The sequence below is a fragment of the Saccoglossus kowalevskii genome, chromosome 3, assembly GCF_978046115.1.
Source record: "Saccoglossus kowalevskii chromosome 3, keSacKowa6.1, whole genome shotgun sequence".
NCBI lineage: Eukaryota > Metazoa > Hemichordata > Enteropneusta > Harrimaniidae > Saccoglossus > Saccoglossus kowalevskii.
In genome coordinates this window covers 25093030-25117686 of record NC_140643.1, presented here as the reverse complement: position 1 = coordinate 25117686, position 24657 = coordinate 25093030, and the positions used below count along the sequence as shown (strand labels likewise).

The 24657-nt window shown below is 35.8% G+C and overlaps 2 protein-coding genes across 2 annotated transcripts; both read left to right on the top strand.

Annotated features, from left to right (window-relative positions):
• The first annotated feature begins 11427 nt into the window (after window positions 1–11427).
• Window positions 11428–12273, top strand: LOC146747604 (uncharacterized). The gene has a single exon (XM_085497397.1). The coding sequence runs from the start codon at window positions 11428–11430 to the stop codon at window positions 12271–12273; it is 846 nt and encodes a 281-aa protein (XP_085353523.1).
• Window positions 12274–21214: 8941 nt separating this feature from the next.
• LOC100369015 (uncharacterized) lies at window positions 21215–24657 on the top strand. The gene is made up of 2 exons (XM_006812560.2): window positions 21215–21329; window positions 22743–24657. Exon 2 carries the CDS (start codon window positions 22748–22750, stop codon window positions 23591–23593), a length of 846 nt encoding a protein of 281 aa, XP_006812623.1. The 5' UTR covers window positions 21215–21329; window positions 22743–22747; the 3' UTR covers window positions 23594–24657.

The following is a 24657-nucleotide window of genomic DNA, read 5'->3' as shown; positions in this document are numbered from 1 at the left end:
GTGTAGCACCATGGACTAGCATTTACTGGATTTTGACAGGAACATTGCATATACAAGTAAAAATATCATGAATGTCTCGTGTACACATTTTCTTGTAGTTTAGTGCCCTAACTGTAATATTTTAATATTTATCAATAAATCTTTAAAATCAATGTGACCAAAATTTAAGCGGCAATATTTTTCTTCGTCATTTTTTGTCAAATTTATAGTAACACATTCCCTAGGTCAATAGTGTCAATTTGTAACGCCATCGCCGAAATATGTACATTGAAAGCATTCCAAATACGCTAAATACCGACATTTTACATTAAATCACTTTACTGGGGTTGCGTCCAGGTCTTCAAAGGGCGCTATCCATAGGAACCCAGGTCAAGATAGCATATCGGGAATTCTGGTCGAAATATCAAATACGTAACCAATACGTTTTATAATTTCACAGTGACCACTATAGGATAGGGTTAAACACTACGGAAAATCTAAATTCATTGTTTCTATGGAATTAAGTTAGGCCCCCTCCTTATCTTTCCTTGCTCTTATATATTAACTTTCATCTAAATATCAAATATTTATAGTGCTTTTAAATATTCCTAATTTTCATTAGTTGGCCGTTTACTTGAGAATACAGATAAATGTTTAGAAAAGAACAGAGAGAAAAAGCGAAATATCACTGATAAATTGCAAAGCAATGTCAAATTACATTACTCAACAGGCGAGCACAACACAATTTTCTAAATACACACAATGTTACATTTATTTATTAGTTAGGTAATCAAATATCAATAATTTCTTTATTGTTTTGATGAGAATATTTGATAGACGTTCATTTTTGTGAGTCCAATTTTAATTAACACTGGGATGATGACTTTCGATGACCCATTTTTCGTGTAATATATTTCGAAGAAAATATTCCTTGCCTTTATGAGATACGACTTTCACACACGTGTCAAATTTCATTACAGAGTAAACTGGCAAATTGTTTGATTTTGTATTACGAGGTACAAAGTGAGAATCCAATGCTGCTAGAGTCATGGCTGAAATTGTGTGTATGAGGAAGTTCTTCAGTATTCTATTATCGTAGATCATAATATATAATTAACATTACCATATAAGCAAAATATTCACATACATTTTTATAATAATAATAATAATAATAATAATAATAATAATAATAATAATAATAATAATAATAATAATAATAATAATAATAATAATAATAATAATAATAATAATAATAATAAATGGTCATAGAGTACTCACGAACCCACATTCGAAACTTAAACTCACTTCACCTCACATACGCGGAACCCAACACGTAATCGCCACCTATAATGTTTGACCTCTTGTCAGCAAGCGTGACCTGTGATATTGAAAAAACACCTCTGCAGCGAACGAGTCAACATTTTGGTAGCTCAGACACACTGTCCTATTATATTTTGGTGTTTCTGCACATTGGCGTTACTACCAGGTGAGTTGGAGGATGTTTTAATCTCTTATCATGTTGAAGTTACTCAGTCGTATAAAATATTTCAATAAATATTATCCAATGGTTGAAAAGATGGCGGACTTATGGCGGACCTTTCCTGTTACACTGAACCTAATCTGCAACCAATGGTTGCCACAATGTGAACAATTCACATTGGTTTAGTTTTACATTTGGTGTATTGCCTACACAGTTCAAGTATGGCTTCTACAACCAGCCTGAATAAAATTATTTCCCTGAAATCCATAGTAATCTATTTTGGCCCTGAGGAATTGAGCTCGTCTTTTATTTTGTCTGGCAAAATGACCACTAATTCGATTTTTTTTTCGTGCATACAACGATTAACGTCTCTAAAATGGCACGGTTGGTTACGCTATTCTTCATACTAGTCCTAAAAATGTCACAAGGTCTGTTCAAATCAGTTTGTACATGGATGGAACCATTAATACATAAATAAAATGATCTTTGAGTCCTACATACTCGCACTTATTGACCCATGATTTAAATACAAAAGAATAAACAAATTCTATGTGGCAATGTTGTTTGGGCACTCGTCTAGAAACTACTTTCTTAGCTGTTAATTGCTGGAGAATATGCAATTGTACAGTGTCGGACCACGCTATATGACGGGCTTCTAACTATATTCTGTTCTCACTGCATCAAGACAGCATAGTCTCCACAAGCTGGCTTAGTGTGAAGGACTTTGCCCCTGCTTATGACATTCCTGTTTCACGTAGTAGACTTAAAATGCACTATTATTAGATGTCCGAGTAGACGCCGCTACATTAGAGACGATCAAAACTGTTTATCCAGCACGTACAATGTAAGAGGCACACAATGTGCATACCATCCATACAAGCACTGCAACACATCTTTCCTCTACCCAAATACTACTTAGAAATCACACATTAATCAAAGTAATCACCACTCAAAATGGCGGGCCCAAGCACGTGGAGCCGACAAAACTTTTAGACAAATGTTAAAATAAAGGAGATAATTAGACAAAAAATCCTTTCCTCTGCGACAGGTGAGAAGCATTCTGATTTGACATCTCAACTTTAAAACTGTTTTTTCAGCCTTTGATCGAACAGTACTAATTTCTTGGATAGTTACTAAAACTGAACTCGGGCACGGGCATTTTACTGATGTTATTGGCACCTGTGGGCGTTATTTTCAGAACTACGTCCTAACTCTGACGATTAGCCAATTGAGTTGATGATTAAAATTGGCTTATATTAAATTACAAAGATCTACATTCGACACTTAGTTTAATGCTCTATGGCGGTCACCGTCATTATATAGTGTCACAGGGTGCTAGTTGGGGTGAGCTAAAACTTCAAAATGTCCCAAACAAACAACCATAACACCCCTGGGCAGAGCTCCAGAAGGAGTACCTAAACTTTATGCAAATTTTTGTTAAATTATGCTAATTTATTCATGACGTAGCAGTTTCTGTGCTCATGAATATTCATTAATTTGTGTTTCAACACATTTTAAAAGGGGCGATATATTATTTTGGGGGGAAGAGTTAGAAAGGGGGATTAGCAATCCTTAGGGGGTCAATACAAAAGAAGGGACCCATTTGGAGAGCAGCCTTGCTCCTCGTGTCTGTTGTTGCACGTGACCTACAGCTGTCAACTGTGTTCGTTCTTCGACTGTGTTCGTTCTTCGACGACTTCGACTGGCTTCCATGTGGGGTAGTATTCTTGTGTTCTATTTTTTCTGAATCCGCTGTTTATGTTTTTAACGTCTTTCATGTCTTTTGTAGGAGTGTCCAATCCGACATTTTACATTAAATCACTTTACTGGGGTTGCGTCCAGGTCTTCAAAGGGCGCTATCCACAGGAACCCAGGTCAAGATAGCATATCGGGAATCCTGGTCGAAATATCAAATACGTAACCAATACGTTTTATAATTTCACAGTGACCACTATAGGATAGGGTTAAACACTACGGAAAATCTAAATTCATCGTTTCTATGGAAATAAGTTAGGCCCCCTCCTTATCTTTCCTTGCTCTTATATATTAACTTTCATCTAAATATCAAATATTTATAGTGCTTTTAAATACTCCTAATTTTTATTAGTTGGCCGTTTACTTGAGAATACAGATAAATGTTTAGAAAAGAACAGAGGGAAAAAGCGAAATATCACTGATAAATTGCAAAGCAATGTCAAATTACATTACTCAACAGGCGAGCACAACACAATTTTCTAAATACACACAATGTTACATTTATTTATTAGTTAGGTAATCAAATATCAATAATTTCTTTATTGTTTTGATGAGAATATTTGATAGACGTTCATTTTTGTGAGTCCAATTTTAATTAACACTGGGATGATGACTTTCGATGACCCATTTTTCGTGTAATATATTTCGAAGAAAATATTCCTTGCCTTTATGAGATACGACTTTCACACACGTGTCAAATTTCATTACAGAGTAAACTGGCAAATTGTTTGATTTTGTATTACGAGGTACAAAGTGAGAATCCAATGCTGCTAGAGTCATGGCTGAAATTGTGTGTATGAGGAAGTTCTTCAGTGTTTTATTATCGTAGATCATAATATATAATTAACATTACCATATAAGCAAAATATTCACATAATAATAATAATAATAATAATAATAATAATAATAATAATAATAATAATAATAATAATAATAATAATAATAATAATAATAAATGGTCATAGAGTACTCACAAACCCACATTCGAAACTTTAACTCACTTCACCTCACATACACGGAACCCAACACGTAATCGCCACCTATAATGTTTGACCTCTTGTCAGCAAGCGTGACCTGCGATATTGAAAAAAACACTTCTGCAGCGAACGAGTCAACATTTTGGTAGCTCAGACACACTGTCCCTATTATATTTTGGTGTTTCTGCAAATTGGCGTTACTACCAGGTGAGTTGGAGGATGTTTTAATCTCTTATCATGTTGAAGTTACTCAGTCGTATAAAATATTTCAATAAATATTATCCAATGGTTGAAAAGATGGCGGACTTATGGCGGACCTTTCCTGTTACACTGGACCTAATCTGCAAGCAATGGTTGCCACAATGTGAACAATTCACATTGGTTTAGTTCTACATTTGGTGTATTGCCTACACAGTTCAAGTATGGCTTCTACAACCAGCCTGAATAAAATTATTTCCCTGAAATCCATAGTAATCTATTTTGGCCCTGAGGAATTGAGCTCGTCTTTTATTTTGTCTGGCAAAATGACCACTAATTCGATTTTTTTTCGTGCATACAACGATTAACGTCTCTAAAATGGCACGGTTGGTTACGCTATTCTTCATACTAGTCCTAAAAATGTCACAAGGTCTGTTCAAATCAGTCGGTACATGGATGGAACCATTAATACATAAATAAAATGATCTTTGAGTCCTACATACTCGCACATATTGACCCATGATTTAAATACAAAAGAATAAACAAATTCTATGTGGCAATGTTGTTTGGGCACTCGTCTAGAAACTACTTTCTTAGCTGTAAATTGCTGGAGAATATGCAATTGTACAGTGTCGGACCACGCTATATGACGGGCGTCTAACTATATTCTGTTCTCACTGCATCAAGACAGCATATTCTCCACAAGCTGGCTTAGTGTGAAGGACTTTGCCCCCTGCTTATGACATTCCTGTTTCACGTAGTAGACTTAAAATGCACTATTATTAGATGTCCGAGTAGACGCCGCTACATTAGAGACGATCAAAACTGTTTATCCAGCACGTACAATGTAAGAGGCACACAATGTGCATACCATCCATACAAGCACTGCAACACATCTTTCCTCTACCCAAATACTACATAGAAATCACACATTAATCAAAGTAATCACCACTCAAAATGGCGGGCCCAAGCACGTGGAGCCGACAAAACTTTTAGACAAATGTTAAAATAAAGGAGATAATTAGACAAAAAATCCTTTCCTCTGCGACAGGTGAGAAGCATTCTGATTTGACATCTCAACTTTAAAACTGTTTTTTCAGCCTTTGATCGAACAGTACTAATTTCTTGGATAGTTACTAAAACTGAACTCGGGCACGGGCATTTTACTGATGTTATTGGCACCTGTGGGCATTATTTTCAGAACTACGTCCTAACTCTGACGATTAGCCAATTGAGTTGATGATTAAAATTGGCTTATATTAAATTACAAAGATCTACATTCGACACTTAGTTTAATGCTCTATGGCGGTCACCGTCATTATATAGTGTCACAGGGTGCTAGTTGGGGTGAGCTAAAACTTCAAAATGTCCCAAACAAACAACCATAACACCCCTGGGCAGAGCTCCAGAAGGAGTACCTAAACTTTATGCAAATTTTTGTTAAATTATGGTAATTTATTCATGACGTAGCAGTTTCTGTGCTCATGAATATTCATTAATTTGTGTTTCAATACATTTTAAAAGGGGCGATATATTATTTTGGGGGGAAGAGTTAGAAAGGGGGATTAGCAATCCTTAGGGGGTCAATACAAAAGAAGGGACCCATTTGGAGAGCAGCCTTGCTCCTCGTGTCTGTTGTTGCACGTGACCTACAGCTGTCAACTGTGTTCGTTCTTCGACTGTGTTCGTTCTTCGACGACTTCGGCTGGCTTCCATGTGGGGTAGTATTCTTGTGTTCTATTTTTTCTGAATCCGCTGTTTATGTTTTTAACGTCTTTCATGTCTTTTGTAGGAGTGTCCAATCCGACATTTTACATTAAATCACTTTACTGGGGTTGCGTCCAGGTCTTCAAAGGGCGCTATCCACAGGAACCCAGGTCAAGATAGCATATCGGGAATCCTGGTCGAAATATCAAATACGTAACCAATACGTTTTATAATTTCACAGTGACCACTATAGGATAGGGTTAAACACTACGGAAAATCTAAATTCATCGTTTCTATGGAAATAAGTTAGGCCCCCTCCTTATCTTTCCTTGCTCTTATATATTAACTTTCATCTAAATATCAAATATTTATAGTGCTTTTAAATACTCCTAATTTTTATTAGTTGGCCGTTTACTTGAGAATACAGATAAATGTTTAGAAAAGAACAGAGGGAAAAAGCGAAATATCACTGATAAATTGCAAAGCAATGTCAAATTACATTACTCAACAGGCGAGCACAACACAATTTTCTAAATACACACAATGTTACATTTATTTATTAGTTAGGTAATCAAATATCAATAATTTCTTTATTGTTTTGATGAGAATATTTGATAGACGTTCATTTTTGTGAGTCCAATTTTAATTAACACTGGGATGATGACTTTCGATGACCCATTTTTCGTGTAATATATTTCGAAGAAAATATTCCTTGCCTTTATGAGATACGACTTTCACACACGTGTCAAATTTCATTACAGAGTAAACTGGCAAATTGTTTGATTTTGTATATTGAGGTACAAAGTGAGAATCCAATGCTGCTAGAGTCATGGCTGAAATTGTGTGTATGAGGAAGTTCTTCAGTGTTTTATTATCGTAGATCATAATATATAATTAACATTACCATATAAGCAAAATATTCACATAATAATAATAATAATAATAATAATAATAATAATAATAATAATAATAATAATAATAATAATAATAATAATAATAAATGGTCATAGAGTACTCACAAACCCACATTCGAAACTTAAACTCACTTCACCTCACATACGCGGAACCCAACACGTAATCGCCAACTATAATGTTTGACCTCTTGTCAGCAAGCGTGACCTGCGATATTGAAAAAACACCTCTGCAGCGAACGAGTCAACATTTTGGTAGCTCAGACACACTGTCCCTATTATATTTTGGTTTTTCTGCAAATTGGCGTTACTACCAGGTGAGTTGGAGGATGTTTTAATCTCTTATCATGTTGAAGTTGCTCAGTCGTATAAAATATTTCAATAAATATTATCCAATGGTTGAAAAGATGGCGGACTTATGGCGGACCTTTCCTGTTACACTGGACCTAATCTGCAAGCAATGGTTGCCACAATGTGAACAATTCACATTGGTTTAGTTCTACATTTGGTGTATTGCATACACAGTTCAAGTATGGCTTCTACAACCAGCCTGAATAAAATTATTTCCCTGAAATCCATGGTAATCTATTTTGGCCCTGAGGAATTGAGCTCGTCTTTTATTTTGTCTGGCAAAATGACCATTAATTCGATTTTTTTTCGTGCATACAACGATTAACGTCTCTAAAATGGCACGGTTGGTTACGCTATTCTTCATACTAGTCCTAAAAATGTCACAAGGTCTGTTCAAATCAGTTTGTACATGGATGGAACCATTAATACATAAATAAAATGACCTTTGAGTCCTACATACTCGCACATATTAACCCATGATTTAAATGCAAAAGAATAAACAAATTCAATGTGGCAATGTTGTTTGGGCACTCGTCTAGAAACTACGTTCTTAGCTGTAAATTGCTGGAGAATATGCAATTGTACAGTGTCGGACCACGCTATATGACGGGCTTCTAACTATATTCTGTTCTCACTGCATCAAGACAGCATATTCTCCACAAGCTGGCTTAGTGTGAAGGACTTTGCCCCCTGCTTATGACATTCCTGTTTCACGTAGTAGACTTAAAATGCACTATTATTAGATGTCCGAGTAGACGCCGCTACATTAGAGACGATCAAAACTGTTTATCCAGCACGTACAATGTAAGAGGCACACAATGTGCATACCATCCATACAAGCACTGCAACACATCTTTCCTCTACCCAAATACTACATAGAAATCACACATTAATCAAAGTAATCACCACTCAAAATGGCGGGCCCAAGCACGTGGAGCCGACAAAACTTTTAGACAAATGTTAAAATAAAGGAGATAATTAGACAAAAAATCCTTTCCTCTGCGACAGGTGAGAAGCATTCTGATTCAACATCTCAACTTTAAAACTTTTTTTTCAGCCTTTGATCGAACAGTACTAATTTCTTGGATAGTTACTAAAACTGAACTCGGGCACGGGCATTTTACTGATGTTATTGGCACATGTGGGCGCTATTTTCAGAACTACGTCCTAACTCGGACGATTAGCCAATTGAGTTGATGATTAAAATTGGCTTATATTAAATTTCAAAGATCTACATTCGACACTTAGTTTAATGCTCTATGGCGGTCACCTTCATTATATAGTGTCACAGGGTGCTAGTTGGGGTGAGCTAAAACTTCAAAATGTCCCAAACAAACAACCATAACACCCCTGTGAACTGGGTTCTTTAATAATTTGAAACTTAAGGCATTTGTATAATAGATATGCGACATAAACAACAAGTACACGCTACACGAGTAAGGTTTAAACAACGCACTTCATTCCATACACCTAAAGGGTGGGCAGGATACACGTTGTTATGACACAAAAATATAACACTAGAAATATAATTCAGTAATAATATTGTAATATTTCCACACGGGAAAAGGGTGGTCAAGAAATGCCAAACCCTCTATACAGAGGTAGTGGATTACGTTATACTATTACGAGGAAATGCCTAAATCGATAATGTAAATAGTTGTCTAACATAGAATCTTGCATGCATGCATAAAACTAAGAGACAAACATACATAACAGACAAATAATATACTGGCGATCGGACACGGCCCTACCTACATACAGTTTCTTCAAACTAGATGAAAGCAGGTCGTTGCGTGATAACGGTGTATTTTCCAACGAGTCTCAGCTAACGGTGGCGACGACGGTAATTACAGAACGCAGTCAGAAGCACTGTAGTCGTAGAATACACGCTGCACACCCAGTCGAGCACGATACCAATCAATTTAAGAGTTTATCTGTCCAATATTTGTAACTTATAGAAGGAGAGTGGTCCACAGTACACATCCAAAATGTGGATGTTCAAAACCAAAATCGGGAATGTCATTCACCGGCATGTTTCCCCACTCGTTAACTGCAGTAGGCCGGAATTGGCCAATAGAATTATCTTTATGATGCACATTCTGTAAATCACAATACATTAATTTTATGACAATACACAGTGCATTGTTCTAACGTTACTGGCAAACGCGTGATTAGTGAACACGTGAAAATTGGAATAATTGACAGTCTGCCAACTACGGCGAACGACGTCCTCCAGAATAGATCACAAACTCCCATGATGCAATATTATTTAATGGCTTACTGTGGTACCTTCAACTTGAAGATGGGACATCCACATTTGGTCACATATGAACGTTCAGATCGGGTTCTATCAAAGTCCGCTTCTCCAGTACTGACTAAAAGAAACATCTTGCCACTCTATATTTAACAATTATCTATCACCAAAAACAACACAATACACTATAATCACGACATGCAACATAAACATGATTTAATGTTTGACATTCGTGACATATAGTATAGGACACAATTTATAGTTTAAAGTAAAAAACAATAACTACTACATTAGATATTGTCTGGCCAAATATGTTATACAACTTTAAAGTAAACCAGGTTGGTCGCAAGAAATTTGAATTCTGATAGTTGCGGGAAGCTTCTCGAAAATGACTGGTACTAGTAGGTCGCCATAGGAATTTTCGATTTTTTTCAAGTGATCAAAGTCCACGGATGTATGTTTCTAGCTTGTCGTAGAAGTTGGATATACCCGATAGAATACTATGTGGTGAGATTTCTCAGAGTGATTTCATGTAATTGGAAATGATTTTGTGGGGCTTACCATATCGCTGTTTCAATAGAGCTTGTGCTTCTGAGTAATTTGCGTTGGCTAGTACAGTCCCTCTACTGTTCTTCACCAGTTTGGTTGTGAAGTCAGATACTGGAGTTTGTCCATCTTCTGAGCTTGTGTCGTTATATCCACCGATGTAAATTATCTATGGAGGTAGTTCATTTTAATCACGGTAACTGTAGCTTCGGTAGGTTGAATATTCGTCCTCTTGTAGTCATAGAGGTGACCGATGTTGTCCGTGGTTTCGCTGTTGAAGCATTTGTTCACTGTATCTTCCTCGGAAGTGTTCGCAAACTAATAGTTAATACCATTCACAATATTGCATAATCATCCGCTTCTTCAAAGTGTCATGTGTCGTCTTTTTCCATTTCTTGAAGTTTTGTTTCACGACATTCCTGGATGATTTCTATATCTTTCGTAATGTCTTGAATTGCCATTACGTTTTTTGTCGGATGCAAGAAGTTCTTTCTCATTATTCTTCAGCATTGTTGAATTGCTCGGTCATTTGGCTTTTGTTTGGCTTTCTGTCTGTTGCTCGACCAATATCGATAGGTATCTCAAAGATATTTTAGTTTGGGTGACTCACGAACCAGGTCTCGGCACCAAATGTCGAAACAGATTCGGATTGTGGAGTAGAGAGGAGACTAAGGCGAGATGGGTTTAGTTAGAACACAACGCAGCCACTGATTTAATTACGAGACCCAAGTAACTAAATACTGCAGAAATTGCCAGCTAGAAGGATGTTACATAACACTAAAGTCGTAATAACTACATAAGGCCAGGCATTTGATCATCTTATCCAAACCGACAAATATAACACACATTTTGCGACAGTCCCGGCCCCTGGCACCTTGGTTTTTATTGTTGAGATACATAGACGATAGCTACCTTCATGGGCCGGGAACCAGACTAATATTAGGTATATTATGTCAAACGTGAAAGTTTTCAATCGTTAAGAAATATACCATTTGTATTTAATAAACTTATACACTGAAGTCAACAAATGAATGTATGCTATACATGATAAATAAAGCTAAATATTTATAAACTGAGATTGAATCTATATGATATAATTGAATGATAAATATAAATATGGGTTTGTTGACATAACAATACTTCTTTCAGTTTATTGGTTCAAACAGTTTTTAAACAGTTTAAATGTTCAATCAATTAAAATAATGACTTTTCTGAAGGTCCTGAAATCGAAAACATTTAATCTCGAGTTTTAATTTTATTGCAGATACCATGGCATATGCATCCGCGGGAAGAATCCCAGAAGGGGAACAGTTAATGCTTGTTCTTGTAGGCCGAACAGGTTCCGGTAAAAGTGCAACTGGAAACACCATATTAGGTAAACCACATTTCATGTCGGCGCGCTCAATGTCATCAAAAACAAGAAACATAGCATGGGGTCGGCGCGAACAAGGAAGAAAACTTGTGGTAATCGACACACCTGGATTCTTCGACACCAGTGGTGAACTGACCAATGAAGATATGGCTAAAGAAATTGCAAAATGTGTTGGCATTGCAATGACGCAGGGCAGTGGTCTAGACGCTATTATATTGACACTAAATGCCGATGAACGACTAACCGAGGAACACATCAACAGTATAAAGTTACTGCGTGCTTTATTCGGCGACGACATGATGAAATACGTTACAATACTGTTTACACGGAAGGATCAACTTGATCTCGATGAAGTCAGTTTAGCCGATTTCTTGAAGGAGGTTCCCTCGTATCTGAAACATCTGCTAATAGACTGCAATAACAGGGTGATAGCTTTCGACAACAGAACAAATGACGTGAATGTCAAGGAACAACAGACTGCCGAGCTTGTGCGATTAATCGACAAAACCAGAGCTTCCAATGCAAATAAACCGTTTACAAATGATATTACGAGACGCGTGAAGGAAGCCGTTGAAGATGATAGACTGTGCAAGTATACTGGCATGGGTGGTGCTGACAGACAAGCAGATGATATCGCATCGGGCCGTAACAGTAGTGTCATCGAAAAAGTACTAGGCTTTCTTACTGAACTGATACCCGCTGCGTTAAAAGTTGCGGAATTAATTATACAAAGTAGAAAATAACAAATGCAACTTGTGTTTTCATTTGTATTTGCGTATTGAGTGTACAGAATTTAATATTTGGTTGCGAGAGTACAATGTCGACTCGCATCGTAGACCTCACCTTCCTCCATCTAATAATGCTGGTAAACATGTCGCAAATATATTTGGAGACCAGAACATATACTTTGAGGTCAATACGTCTGTGAAACTGTAATCCATTTAAATTTCTTGAACATCTCGTTGGCCTACTTACAATTTTGTATCACATTTTACGCTGCTAAGGAACAATGTCGCAATAATCTCATATATGAGATAAAACCATGCAGTAAGTGAGGCAACAACTTTAAAAAATACCAAGTTTAGCTTGTCATAAGAAATGACATATTTTTGCTTCAGAGACTCTGTTCATTTGTTTCCATTGACAGTGAGTCGTATATCGTTATTTGCAATTTTTGTTGAACTTCGTATAATCATGTACTTCATTATAGTAGCATTCACACACATCCCATTATTGGCAACATAGTTCACTATAATATCTAAATCATACTGCGCACATGCAGTAGAAGTTTCTAAATAGCTAATAACTATCTCAAATTATACATTATTACCACATAACTATCTAAAATCTTGTTCTACTGTATAATTTACATTTAAAAAAGCACAATTTAACATTACATGGCTTTCATTTAATATATCACAACAAACCATCGAAAGTTAAATATTTTGGAATAAATTTCTGAATTAATGGTACATTTATATGAAATATAACATAGTGGTGCCTAGGATACCGTGGATATATTATAGATTTTTCAATTTGAGTAATTCATAAAAATCAGAAAATCTCAAATTTGTTATAACTTATTTTCCAATCTATGATTTTATATAGAAATGATATTCTTTATTAAACTATTTTTTTCATTTGATATATCATCATATGATGTTTATTTCTGTATATTGAATATTATAAATAATAAGAAAATATTATATGTCGTACCCCCGAACTTAACATTTTAGGCGTGGGAAGAGTGGGTTGTGGGGTGCATAGTAGGCCTTTCTGGCCTATGGACTATTATCAGTTAAGTCTTGTGTCTACAATATCCGCTGACAGGTGAACAAGACACTATATATGTTCTGACTAATAATAACAATACATATAAATGAAGCACGTGATATTTGAATATGCCATTGATTGTCTTGAAATGTGTGAGAACTCTGATGAAGTCAGCATGTTACTTCTCGGACAAAGTGCCAGGATTAGGAAAGACGACTTTAATGACATTACATTGTAACATTTACAGTGTAAATATAATAAAGATATTATTCATTGTCTGGTCGTAGCACTTTGAACATTAAAAATACAACTCAAGTAGTCACTGAAAATGCAAATGAAACATTCATTGAAATGTCTCACAAATACAACTTGACCAGTAATAAATTTATTTAGATGCATTCCTAATTCCGATTTTGCATTGGGAATTCTAAATATTAGATAGTTTGTTATATAAAATTCAGATTCACAACATTTTGATCTTGCTTCTTGCATCTAGGTGTGTAAATAGCCCTTTTTGTAGACAATCCGAGGAAATTCATTAATTTTGCAATTGAAAGGTCACCTAGCAGAATTTTGTCTGCTGCTTCTGTCTTTTCAAACCAATGTGTTTTCTCCACCGCTCAGAAAATTCATTCCTGAAAATGTCAATAACAGGACACTGCACAAGTCAATATTTCCTCTTCTAAATCACAAAATGTACAGCTGCTGGATTGAACTACACGCGATATAATTTTGTGTAGCTTAACATTTGTCATTAAGATGTTATGACTCAACTTTCATTGAAGCTCTCAACTTTCCTTTATTTAGTGTTGATGCATATGGTTACAACAAAAGGCAGTTTTCTCAACATTTATGTGAATTTAACCTCTGAGCGTGGGGAACAAAACATCTATTAATGATAGCAGGTGTACAATGCTTCAAAATGAAAATCAGAATTGTTAAATCGAATACTAATAATCAAATCCTGTTCTTCAATATCAACTTTTGATGCTGATGGTAATGGTGATAATATGCCACATCAATTAAGGAAGGCACTGTACGGTACGTTTCTATTGGCTAATTCTTTTCATTCTAGTAGTTTCCCATTATTGTTAAAATGATGACCCACACACAGCAGACCTGCCTGCTCATAAAAATACTTTGCCTGCAATTTTGATATTTGATATTCTAGTACTTTCAGTATACCTTGTCCAACATTCACCATGACTGCTTTCTTTTCCTTTCCTGAACTAGATCGCCCCAAATGACATTTGAAATTTATTTCTTACAATTACTCATTGGAGTATTAGTCAGCCTCAGCACATACACATGAGATCTCTCCAATTTTTGAATCAGAACACATGGAATTGAGAAAATGTACGCAGCTGCCTAAATAGAAAGTATGTTGTATTAATTTCTCTATTCATAACACAACTTAATATATCATTATGGATTAGCTTGACACATTGGATAAAGCTCGAACAAAAATTGTAGAATTGTAGGGTTTAAACAGAAATGGCTTTTCAATTGGTGTTTCATATAGTCATTATTATTCAATAAACTGTTGTTTAACTTCCAATAGGCAGGGCGCCTTGCTGTTCCTGCATACTGTAGATACAAAGTAATTGCAGAGTGGTAAAACAATATGTATCGAATAATTGAGGTACCTTGAACCAAAATTGACAGTGGCGCATTGATTAATTAGAAAATAGTCAATCCTACTGAACAATGCTAGAGTTAAAAAGTTTCTAAGTAAAACATTTTTTGTGTTGGGTGTATCACCAATATCTAGGTCCTCCATGCATTCATCAAGTGTCAGAGATGAGTGTTTCCCAGTGTGGTTTGCCTCCTTGACGGTCAAGATCAAAGTATAGGACCATGTTTTATCTCTACTCCATACAATGTTAGTTTCAGGATCTGAAATGTTTTCTTTGATTTTTGACAGCAGTTTGTGTAAAAATGAGGCATATTTGTGTTCTTCAGTCGGGGCATAAGAATTATTCAACAAAAATGCTTGCCACGCAGTATTACATCAATAATGGAAAACCTTCCACCAGGGTTATTGATTATATTATGAATAACATAGTCAGTATATGTATATTTTAAATTGTGAGTACCCACCTACTTGCATTTGAGCCATGACAACAAACCATATGGCTTCTGAGCTAACCGTTCCAATACTTTTCATTTTGGGGAGAGCTGTGATGATGATGATGTGATGAAGATGCTTCTTGCACCATTATTATATTACAATTCTGACTATGCAGCCAGCCGAACACTTGCGTACGTTTATTGCATTTTCTTTACCGTTTGAATTCAATGACAACAGTTGATATCACAACAATTCATTTAGAATGTACAAACACCTTTCAATGGAAAATGAAAAAATGAGTACTCTCTCAACCTCATACAACAAGTACAATTGATGTATACCAAGAAATATCAAACCCCTCAAAATAACCTATCATCCACCAAACATTTGTCACCATAACAATGTAGTGTTCAAATTCTGCTTGTTTCGATGACAGCTCCTGAACAAAAGGCTATAGTGTATGTACAAAATAAAAGTGGAATGAATTTGCATCTTGGCGGGAAAAATTCCATTCAACGCCAAACAGTTAAACACATCACATCTAGAATGATTATAAAATCAGATGATATATACACCATTACATGATTTTACAATTCTTTGTGTTTGTATTCAATCACTTCCATTCTTCCTATCACCCCTGCTAGCTCTTAGAAACCATCCATCTCACTAGTTTTCAAAGCAGCAAAATCTTTGAATCTGTCTCGGACAATTCTCGGCGTTTGCGATGGCATTATTGTTGACCTCCAGCATGTCCAGGATGCCTGCTGTAGTCGTCTACTTGATGCGCGAACGTAGTGAATTTAATCTGTTCTTCCTTTTTTGGAGGGATGCTACCAGCCATTCTGGAACCTCGACACTGGACTATTTGTAATTTACGTCTCTGGATTGGTCATATTTCTCGCAGAAAAATCAAAACATTCTGGAAGTCGACGCTCAGTTTTCTCCTCAAACATTGCGCGTGTGCCTTAATGATCGATCTTTATTTGAAAACCTTGATGAAAACATCAAATTACAATAACTTCAACTGTGATTGATTGTATTGACGGGTGACTGTAGGATCAATACAATAACGAGATTTGAACATTTTCTGAATCATTTTCACCATTTGCAGTTATTACCCACCGAAAATGTCAGTATGTGATCTTAATAATCTTCCAATCACGAGCAAACCAGCTGGCGTGTCATAAATAGTTTACAATGGAGTATCTGTATTACATTTACGTCATGCTCCTGTATATTGTTTCAGATTATGAAAGATATTATCCATCATATTATTTTTGAATAAATAAATGGTTCACCACGAATAAACAAAAAATATCTTTCTATGAAACTTGAACTTGATTTCAAAGAAACGACAAAATCATGTTTCCCTTCCTAGTATCTTGATGCCCCCCTTGAATTTCACTCTACGGGTAACCTTTCTACTATGCTGTATGACAAAAGCAATGACATCATGGTTACAATCATCAATGTTCCTCAACTTTGTAGTAATATCGTTCTTTCTCCTGCATATGGTTTATACACTTTTCAGCTTGTTCGATATGCTAGAGATTGTACTGGATACGATGACTCTAGTTGAATTATTGTCTACATGTGCCATGTAAACCAGTTCCAAAGACTCGCCCTGACAACAAAACTAAACAGTTTAAAATGAATGATCGCCATTGTTACCAAACATTTGGTTAATATTTGATATAGTTAATATTGAATTGTTCATGCATTGTCAAGCCAAATTAGTTACAATCACATTCATCTATGAAAAATATGATATGGTTGTTCGAAACTAGGTCCATGCTTGTGACGTTTTCTATCGAGTCAACATTTGGAATACCTTCGAACAATCAATGGTAAAAGAATGTGTACACAGTAACGTTCCAATGACCATAAACTAAACAACAAATATACTAACCTGACAGTCCAAAACGGCTAAGTAGCCACCAAGATATTAACATTTAGTGTGGTCATCATTTCATCCCACTTCTTAATGTGGGATAAAGAAGCAAGTGCCGGGGACATTCATATCACATTAACCAATGAAAACTACTAATATAAGAAATAGTATTAAAATTCCATGATAATATGTTACTATTATTAGTGTGTCATATCATTTTCTTGGATTGAAATAATTCAAGGTGGATTTTAAAGCTACATACAGTATAATAACGTTTCTAATTTATAAAGAGAGTAACTTGAATAATACGTGTATCCATTTAAAGTCATATTATCTTGCCCTATTAGGTTATACAGTAGATTTTGTGGTTTACTAAACGAAGGTCTTCAAGACGCTCTTACAATTGCACTGTATATTATTTACATTTCAACTAATAGTACCTACCTATAATGCACTAACACAACAAGTAACATACACGAACCAACTTCATTGCTGCATTGTTTATCAAATTAAATTAGTACCATCTTCACTTGGACATCGTAGTAAATTGAATGACGTATCACACAAACCAGACGAAACACAGAAATGGATCCGACACATAATACAGCACAATACTGAGGTGTTCTAACGTTCCAAGTGTTTGAAATCGTTATGAGCACGCCGTCTCAGACCTAATAAAATGATCGCCGAAAAAAAGACATAGTATTAAATAAGAAGCAGCTTATGTACAAAAAACCAACAAATGAAAAGTAATTTGTTAGTGCTTACTAATTTTTTTTTAAATATGACCACATGTAATAAATACAAATAATGTCTTGTGTAAATATTTTTTCTTTGTATCTTTAGTGGTCTAACTTTATTATTTTAATACAACATTGTATCAGTAATTTTCAAAATCAGTTTGTTCTTAATAAACCTGGCAATAGCTGCAACGATCAATATTTTTCTCTGGTTTGTTATCACTTTTAATAATACCTTTCGCGTGTTTTTAGTGCATTTGTAACTGTCATCGCCGAAATGTGGGCACTGAAAGCATAACATATACGCTATGTGCCGACGTTGACATTAAAACACTTTCAAACGAAAATAAATGACCGTCGGGTTGCGTCCAGATCTCCAGAGGGCCCCATCTATTGAAATACAGGTCTGTTCGTGATGTCACTACATGACAACTTATTGAAGATCGTTGGCGATCGATACGTTACCATCATGAAACACTAAGCTAGTATTCCGCGCAGACAATAACATCCATATTGCATCTCGGCTTTACACTGTATATACTATTTGACAGTTCAAATATAATGAACTTAAGATTCTAGTAGCTATTTATTACTGATATCATTTGGAAAATACTTAATAAACCGAATAATCGAAATATAGATTGTCAGCAACTGTGGAAGGACAATTGGAATCTACTAGGTGTGCTTGTGATTTACATAACAAAGGATGTTTACGATTTACTGAGTTGATAGCGTTCCTCTGCAAGCAAGACTCCTGTATTTCTTCTTCGTTATGGTGCAGAAGCCATTGACTGCCATCCATTTCTACATCCTGGAAGTATGAGTTATCACCAGTGCACACTTCTCTAGTATATCCCCTATTTAGTGAATTTATTCATTGTATTTTCCTGTGCTTTGTTTTTTGCGATTATTTTGAGAGGTTTTAAAGTCAGGAGTTTAAATTTGATATTTCATTTCCAGTACTATTGTCTTGTCTACCGCTAGCAGTGAAATAACCTCCTGCCTAGTGTGAGTTCTATGGGTGCCTCTCTCAATAGCAATACGTAGGCCTTACACTGTGACAGATAAAACTTAATGTGTACACTTAGTGTTTTGATATTGGTATAGCGTTTTAATATATAATTCCTAAATGTAAGGAGCGTGAAGCCTAGACTGTCTCAATATGTAGCAAAGCAAATATTATGATCACACAATAGCCTGAAAAGCCTCTGCTAGTTCCACGAAGTGTTGTTTCGAAACTTAAACTCACCTCACTATACGCGCAACCTCGTACGTAATCGCCATTCATTCGGATGTCAACAAGCGTGACCTGCGATATTGAAAAAAAAACACCTGCAGCGAACGAGTCGACATTTTGATAGCTCATACACGCTATCCCTATTATATTTTGGTTTTTCTGCACATTGACGTTATTACTAGGTGACTTGGAGGATTCTTTAATCTGTCACTTCATTGCAGTTATTGTGTCGTACAAAATCACTCGTATCTTTGAACAGACTTACCAATTTTGGCGGGCCATTGTTGTCACACTCGATGTGAAAGCAATGGTTGCCACAAAGTGAACAATTCACATTGGTTTTGTTCTATATTTGTTTGGCATATTGAATACACAGTTCAAGTGTTGCGTCTACTACCAACATGAATAAAATTATTTCTCTGAAATCCATAGACAACTATTTTGGTCCTAGGGAATTGACCTCGTCTTTTATTTTCCTGCAAAAATGGCCACCAATTCAAATTTGCGTTGTGTATAGAAAGATTAACATCTTTAAAAATAGCACGGTTGATTTCGCTTGCGGAATGTAGACAAACTGTTTTTCATGCCTGTCCTAATGTCACCAACTCCTTTCAAATCGTAATACATGTACAGTTATATATATTACAGGTGACATGGTAAAGGCAAGGTTCATGGACATTGAATATTGGTACATGGATGGAAATCCTCAATACAAAAAAACGAGTTCTACATATTCACAGATCCAATTTCTGTGTGGGCGGTTATGTGAGGGCGCTTAATACACTGGTGGCAAGTCTGTTGGGATTTCGCGGTCATACGACTTTCACGTTCACTCCTTGTTTACGCAATTTATTCTTATTTTTCAAGAATTTTTCATCAGAATCGCAACAGACCGCAAGCAAGTCTAAGATTGTGTAATACATAGAGCTAAATGCGCTGAGCAAACAAAACAATTACTTTGCACAAAAGTATGTTCGAGGTGTTCAATTTCTGATAACATAAACACGGGTTTCCCCTGCCGTTCCTGGAATCTTACCGATATAGATTTAATCGCAATTTCCGTAGCCATCGCTATTAATTCACAAACAAAACTCGTGGTGAAATAATAATTAGTAATTTTCACCTTTGTCGTCATTTTTAATTATCCTTGCTATTTCCCACACCAGAGTGAATAAAACTGGAACACCAATACTTGCAGTATGTCATTAAAAGCAGTGTAATACGAATGCATGATGCAAAGCCCTTTCTATAAATGTCTAAATGTCCTTTGGTCGAAGTAAGAAACGAGGTGATAATATCAGAGCATGGGTCTTATTTAGTAACTCCTGCCAGAGCAACTGCACAAAACATAAGGACAAATTAACAGCTCCTAATTATGATATTCCTAGATTAACACCAGTTGTAAATGAGACATAACTTATTAATTCTCAACTCCGATGAAAGAATCACTGTGAAAAAGTCCTACTCACTGCGAAAGCTACTCACTAAGAAGCTACGTAACATAAATCAAAAGTTCTTTTGGGGATCACTGGATTTTGAAATGATGTGAAGTGGTCACCCTGTTTTTGTTTTTTTTGGCTTGGGGGGAATTGTTTTCATACTTTTGCGACATCAGATTCCCCAGCACCCCCTCCTGGCCAAAGAAAATGAGCAGTCCCTTATTACTGGTACCAGTTGGGAAATCCTTAATCAACCGAAGAATCGAAATACAGATAAAACTTAATGTGTACACTTAGTGTTTTGATATTTGTATAGCATTCGTTTTAATATATAATTCCTAAATGTAAAGAGAGTGAATCCTAGACTGTCCCAATTTGTGGCAAAGCAAAAAAAAAATAATTTATGATCACACGATACCCACAAACCCTCTGCTAGTTCCGCGAAGTGTTGCTTCGAAACTGAAGCTCACCTCACTATACGCGGAACCCCATACATAATCGCCATTCATTAGGATCGACCTCTTTTCAACAAGCGTGACCTGCGATATTGAAAAAACAGTTCTGCAGCGAACGGGTCGACATTTTGGTAGCTCATACACGCTGTTCCTATTATATTTTGGTCTTACTACACATTGAAGTTATTACTAGGTGAGTTGGAGGATTTTCTAATCTGTAATTCTGGTTCAGTTACTCTGTCGTACAAAGTACTTCGATCACTAGTATCCAACAATTGAAAATATTTGCCACTTATGGCGGGCCATTGTTGTCACACTCGATGTGAAAGCAATGGTTGCCACAAAGTGAACAGTTCACATTGGCTTCGTTCTATATTTGTTTGGTATATTGAATACACAGATCGCGTCTACTACCAACACGGATAAAATTATTTCCCTGAAATCCATAGACAACTAATTTGGTCCTGGGGAGTTGTGGTCGTCTTTTATTTTGTCTGTAAAAATGACGAATTCGCGTTGTGCATACATTAACGCCCTTAAAAATGGAACGGGTGATTTTACTTGCGGAATGTAGACAAACTGTTCTTCGTACCTGTCCTAATAATGTCATCAGCTCTTTTCAAATCGTAATACATGGAGTAGAGTTAACTATATCCCTCTACAGGTGGCATTGTAAACTCAGAGTCCACGATTATTTGTACATGATGGGAACCCTCAATACAAACATATTATCTTTGAATCATATTCACACTTAGCCCGTGATTTAAATGCAAAAAATAAACAAATTCTGTGTGGCAATGTTTGGCACTCAATTAGAAACTACTTTCTTAGCTGGCAATTGCTGGAGAGCATCTAAGTATGCAATTGTTCAGTGATGGGCCTCTTGCTATATTGCATCCGTTAGTGTGACGGATTTCTGCTTATGGGACTCCTGTTTCACTGATACAATCTTTGTGACATTGCTGGTTTGGTGCATGCACTAATGCACTATCGGTACAACCCTGGTATAGCCTTTAAAAAATGTTTGAAGGTCACTTAAGTCAACTTGAGAACCTTCTTCTATACTTTCTCAGTATCTAAAGTGCTAGGTTAAAATCTGCATTGTTGAAGAAGAATTAGATTTCCAAGCAGACGCCGCTACAGTAGGGGCAATCAAATTTGGTGATACCATGCACAGTGATTTCTTCGAGCACGCCTTTCCTACATAAAATCATTGTAAAACATAGAAATCACACATGGAAATGATGGTATAAATCAAACAATCACCACTGGACGATTAAAAGACACATCAATCGTCTATATATTTAATCTGCGTATGCACTGAAATCAACAAATGTATGTATGATATATATTAGAAAACCTACATAATTCTAAAATAAACTCGCTGTATGTATGTATGTATGTATGTATGTATGATTGATTGAATTTGAATAAAAAGAATTTCAAATGAAAACAGTTGGTTTTATAACTATTTCTAAATATGAATATAGGGTATTAACTTAAATATACTACTTTAAGATTATTGATTAAATAACCAAGCAGTTGAACAATTTTCAGAAGATGCAGATTCGCAAACATTTGACTTCAAGTTTTGATTCCATTGCAGTTACCATGGCATATTCATCAGCAGGAAGGATCCCAAAAGGAGACCAATTAACTCTTGTTCTTGTAGGCCGAACAGGTTCCGGTAAAAGTGCAACTGGAAACACCATATTAGGTAAACCACATTTCATGTCGGTGCGCTCAATGTCATCAAAAACAAGAAACATAGCATGGGCTCGACGTGAACAAAAAAGAAAACTTGTGGTGATCGACACACCTGGATTCTTCGACACCAGTGGTGAACTGACCAATGAAGATATGGCTAAAGAAATTGCAAAATGTGTTGGCATTGCAATGACGCAGGGCAGTGGTCTAGACGCTATTATATTGACACTAAATGCCGATGAACGACTAACCGAAGAACACATCAACAGTATAAAGTTACTGCGTGCTTTATTCGGCGAAGACATGATGAAATACGTTACAATACTGTTTACACGGAAGGATCAACTTGACCTCGATAAAGTCAGTTTAGCCGATTTCCTGAAGGAGATTCCCTCGTATCTGAAACATCTGCTAATAGACTGCAATAACAGGGTGCTAGCTTTCGACAACAGAACAAATGACGCAAATGTCAAAGAACAACAGACTGCCGAGCTTGTGCGATTGGTCGACAAAACCAGAGCTTCCAACGGAAATAAACCGTTTACAAATGATATTACGAGACGCGTGAAGGAAGCCGTTGAAGATGATAGACTGTGCAAGTATACTGGCATGGGTGGTGCTGACAGACAAGCAGATGATATCGCATCGGGCGGTAACAGTGATGTCATCGTAAAAATACTAGATTTTCTTACTGCACTAATTCCCGCTGCGTTAAAAGTTGCGGAATTAATTATACAAAGTAGAAAATAACAAATGCAACTTGTGTTTTCATTTGTATTTGCGTATTGAGTGTTCAGAATTTAATATCATCGAGTCTGAGTTTAGACTGTTTTATTACAATTAGTGCCTGACAAAAAGTTGTAGAGTCTCTTAGTACAAGTTAGGGATTTCAAGTCTCGCATTAGTACGAGCAAACTTATACTTCCGTTCCTAATACTGGGGATTCTTTCAACAAATGTTGACTAGATCATATACCTCATCTTTCTAATAATGCTGGTAAACATGTCGCAAATATTTGGAGACCAGAACATATACTTTGAGATCAATACGTCTGAAAACTGTAATCCATTTAAATACTTGAAACATTTCTTGGCCAACTTACATTTTTGTAATTTAAGAATACGCTGCTAAACGCCAATGTCGCATATAATCCCATATATGAGATAAAACCATGCAGCAATAATAACTCAAAAATATTTGCAGTAAGTGTGGCAATTACTTTTAGAAAGACCAGGCTCCTTACATATACATACATACATACATACATACATACATACATACAATCTATATGATTCCGCACGCTTAGCTTGTTATAAGAAATGACAACCAATATTTTTGCTTCATTTGTTTTCATTGACAGTGAGTCGTATATCGTTATTTGCAATTTATGTCGAACTTTGTATAATCATGTACATTGTTATGGTGTCATTCACACATATCCCATTATTGGCAACACAGTTCACTATAATGTGTAAGTCATACTGCACACATGCAGTAGCAGTTTCAAATTAAACATTATTAACTCATAACTATCTAAAAACTTGCTCTACTGTATAATTTATATTTAAAAAGAAACATTTTTACATTACATGGCTTTCACAACAAACCATCGAAATTAAAATATTTTGGAATAAATTTCTGAATTAATGGTACATTTATTTGAAATATAACATAGTGGTGCCAAGGATATCGTGGATATATTATATATTTTTCCCGTTTGAGTAATTCATAAAAAATCAGAAACTCTCAATCCAATTTATGATTTTATATAGAAATGATATTGATTATTAAAATATATATATTTTTTCATTTGA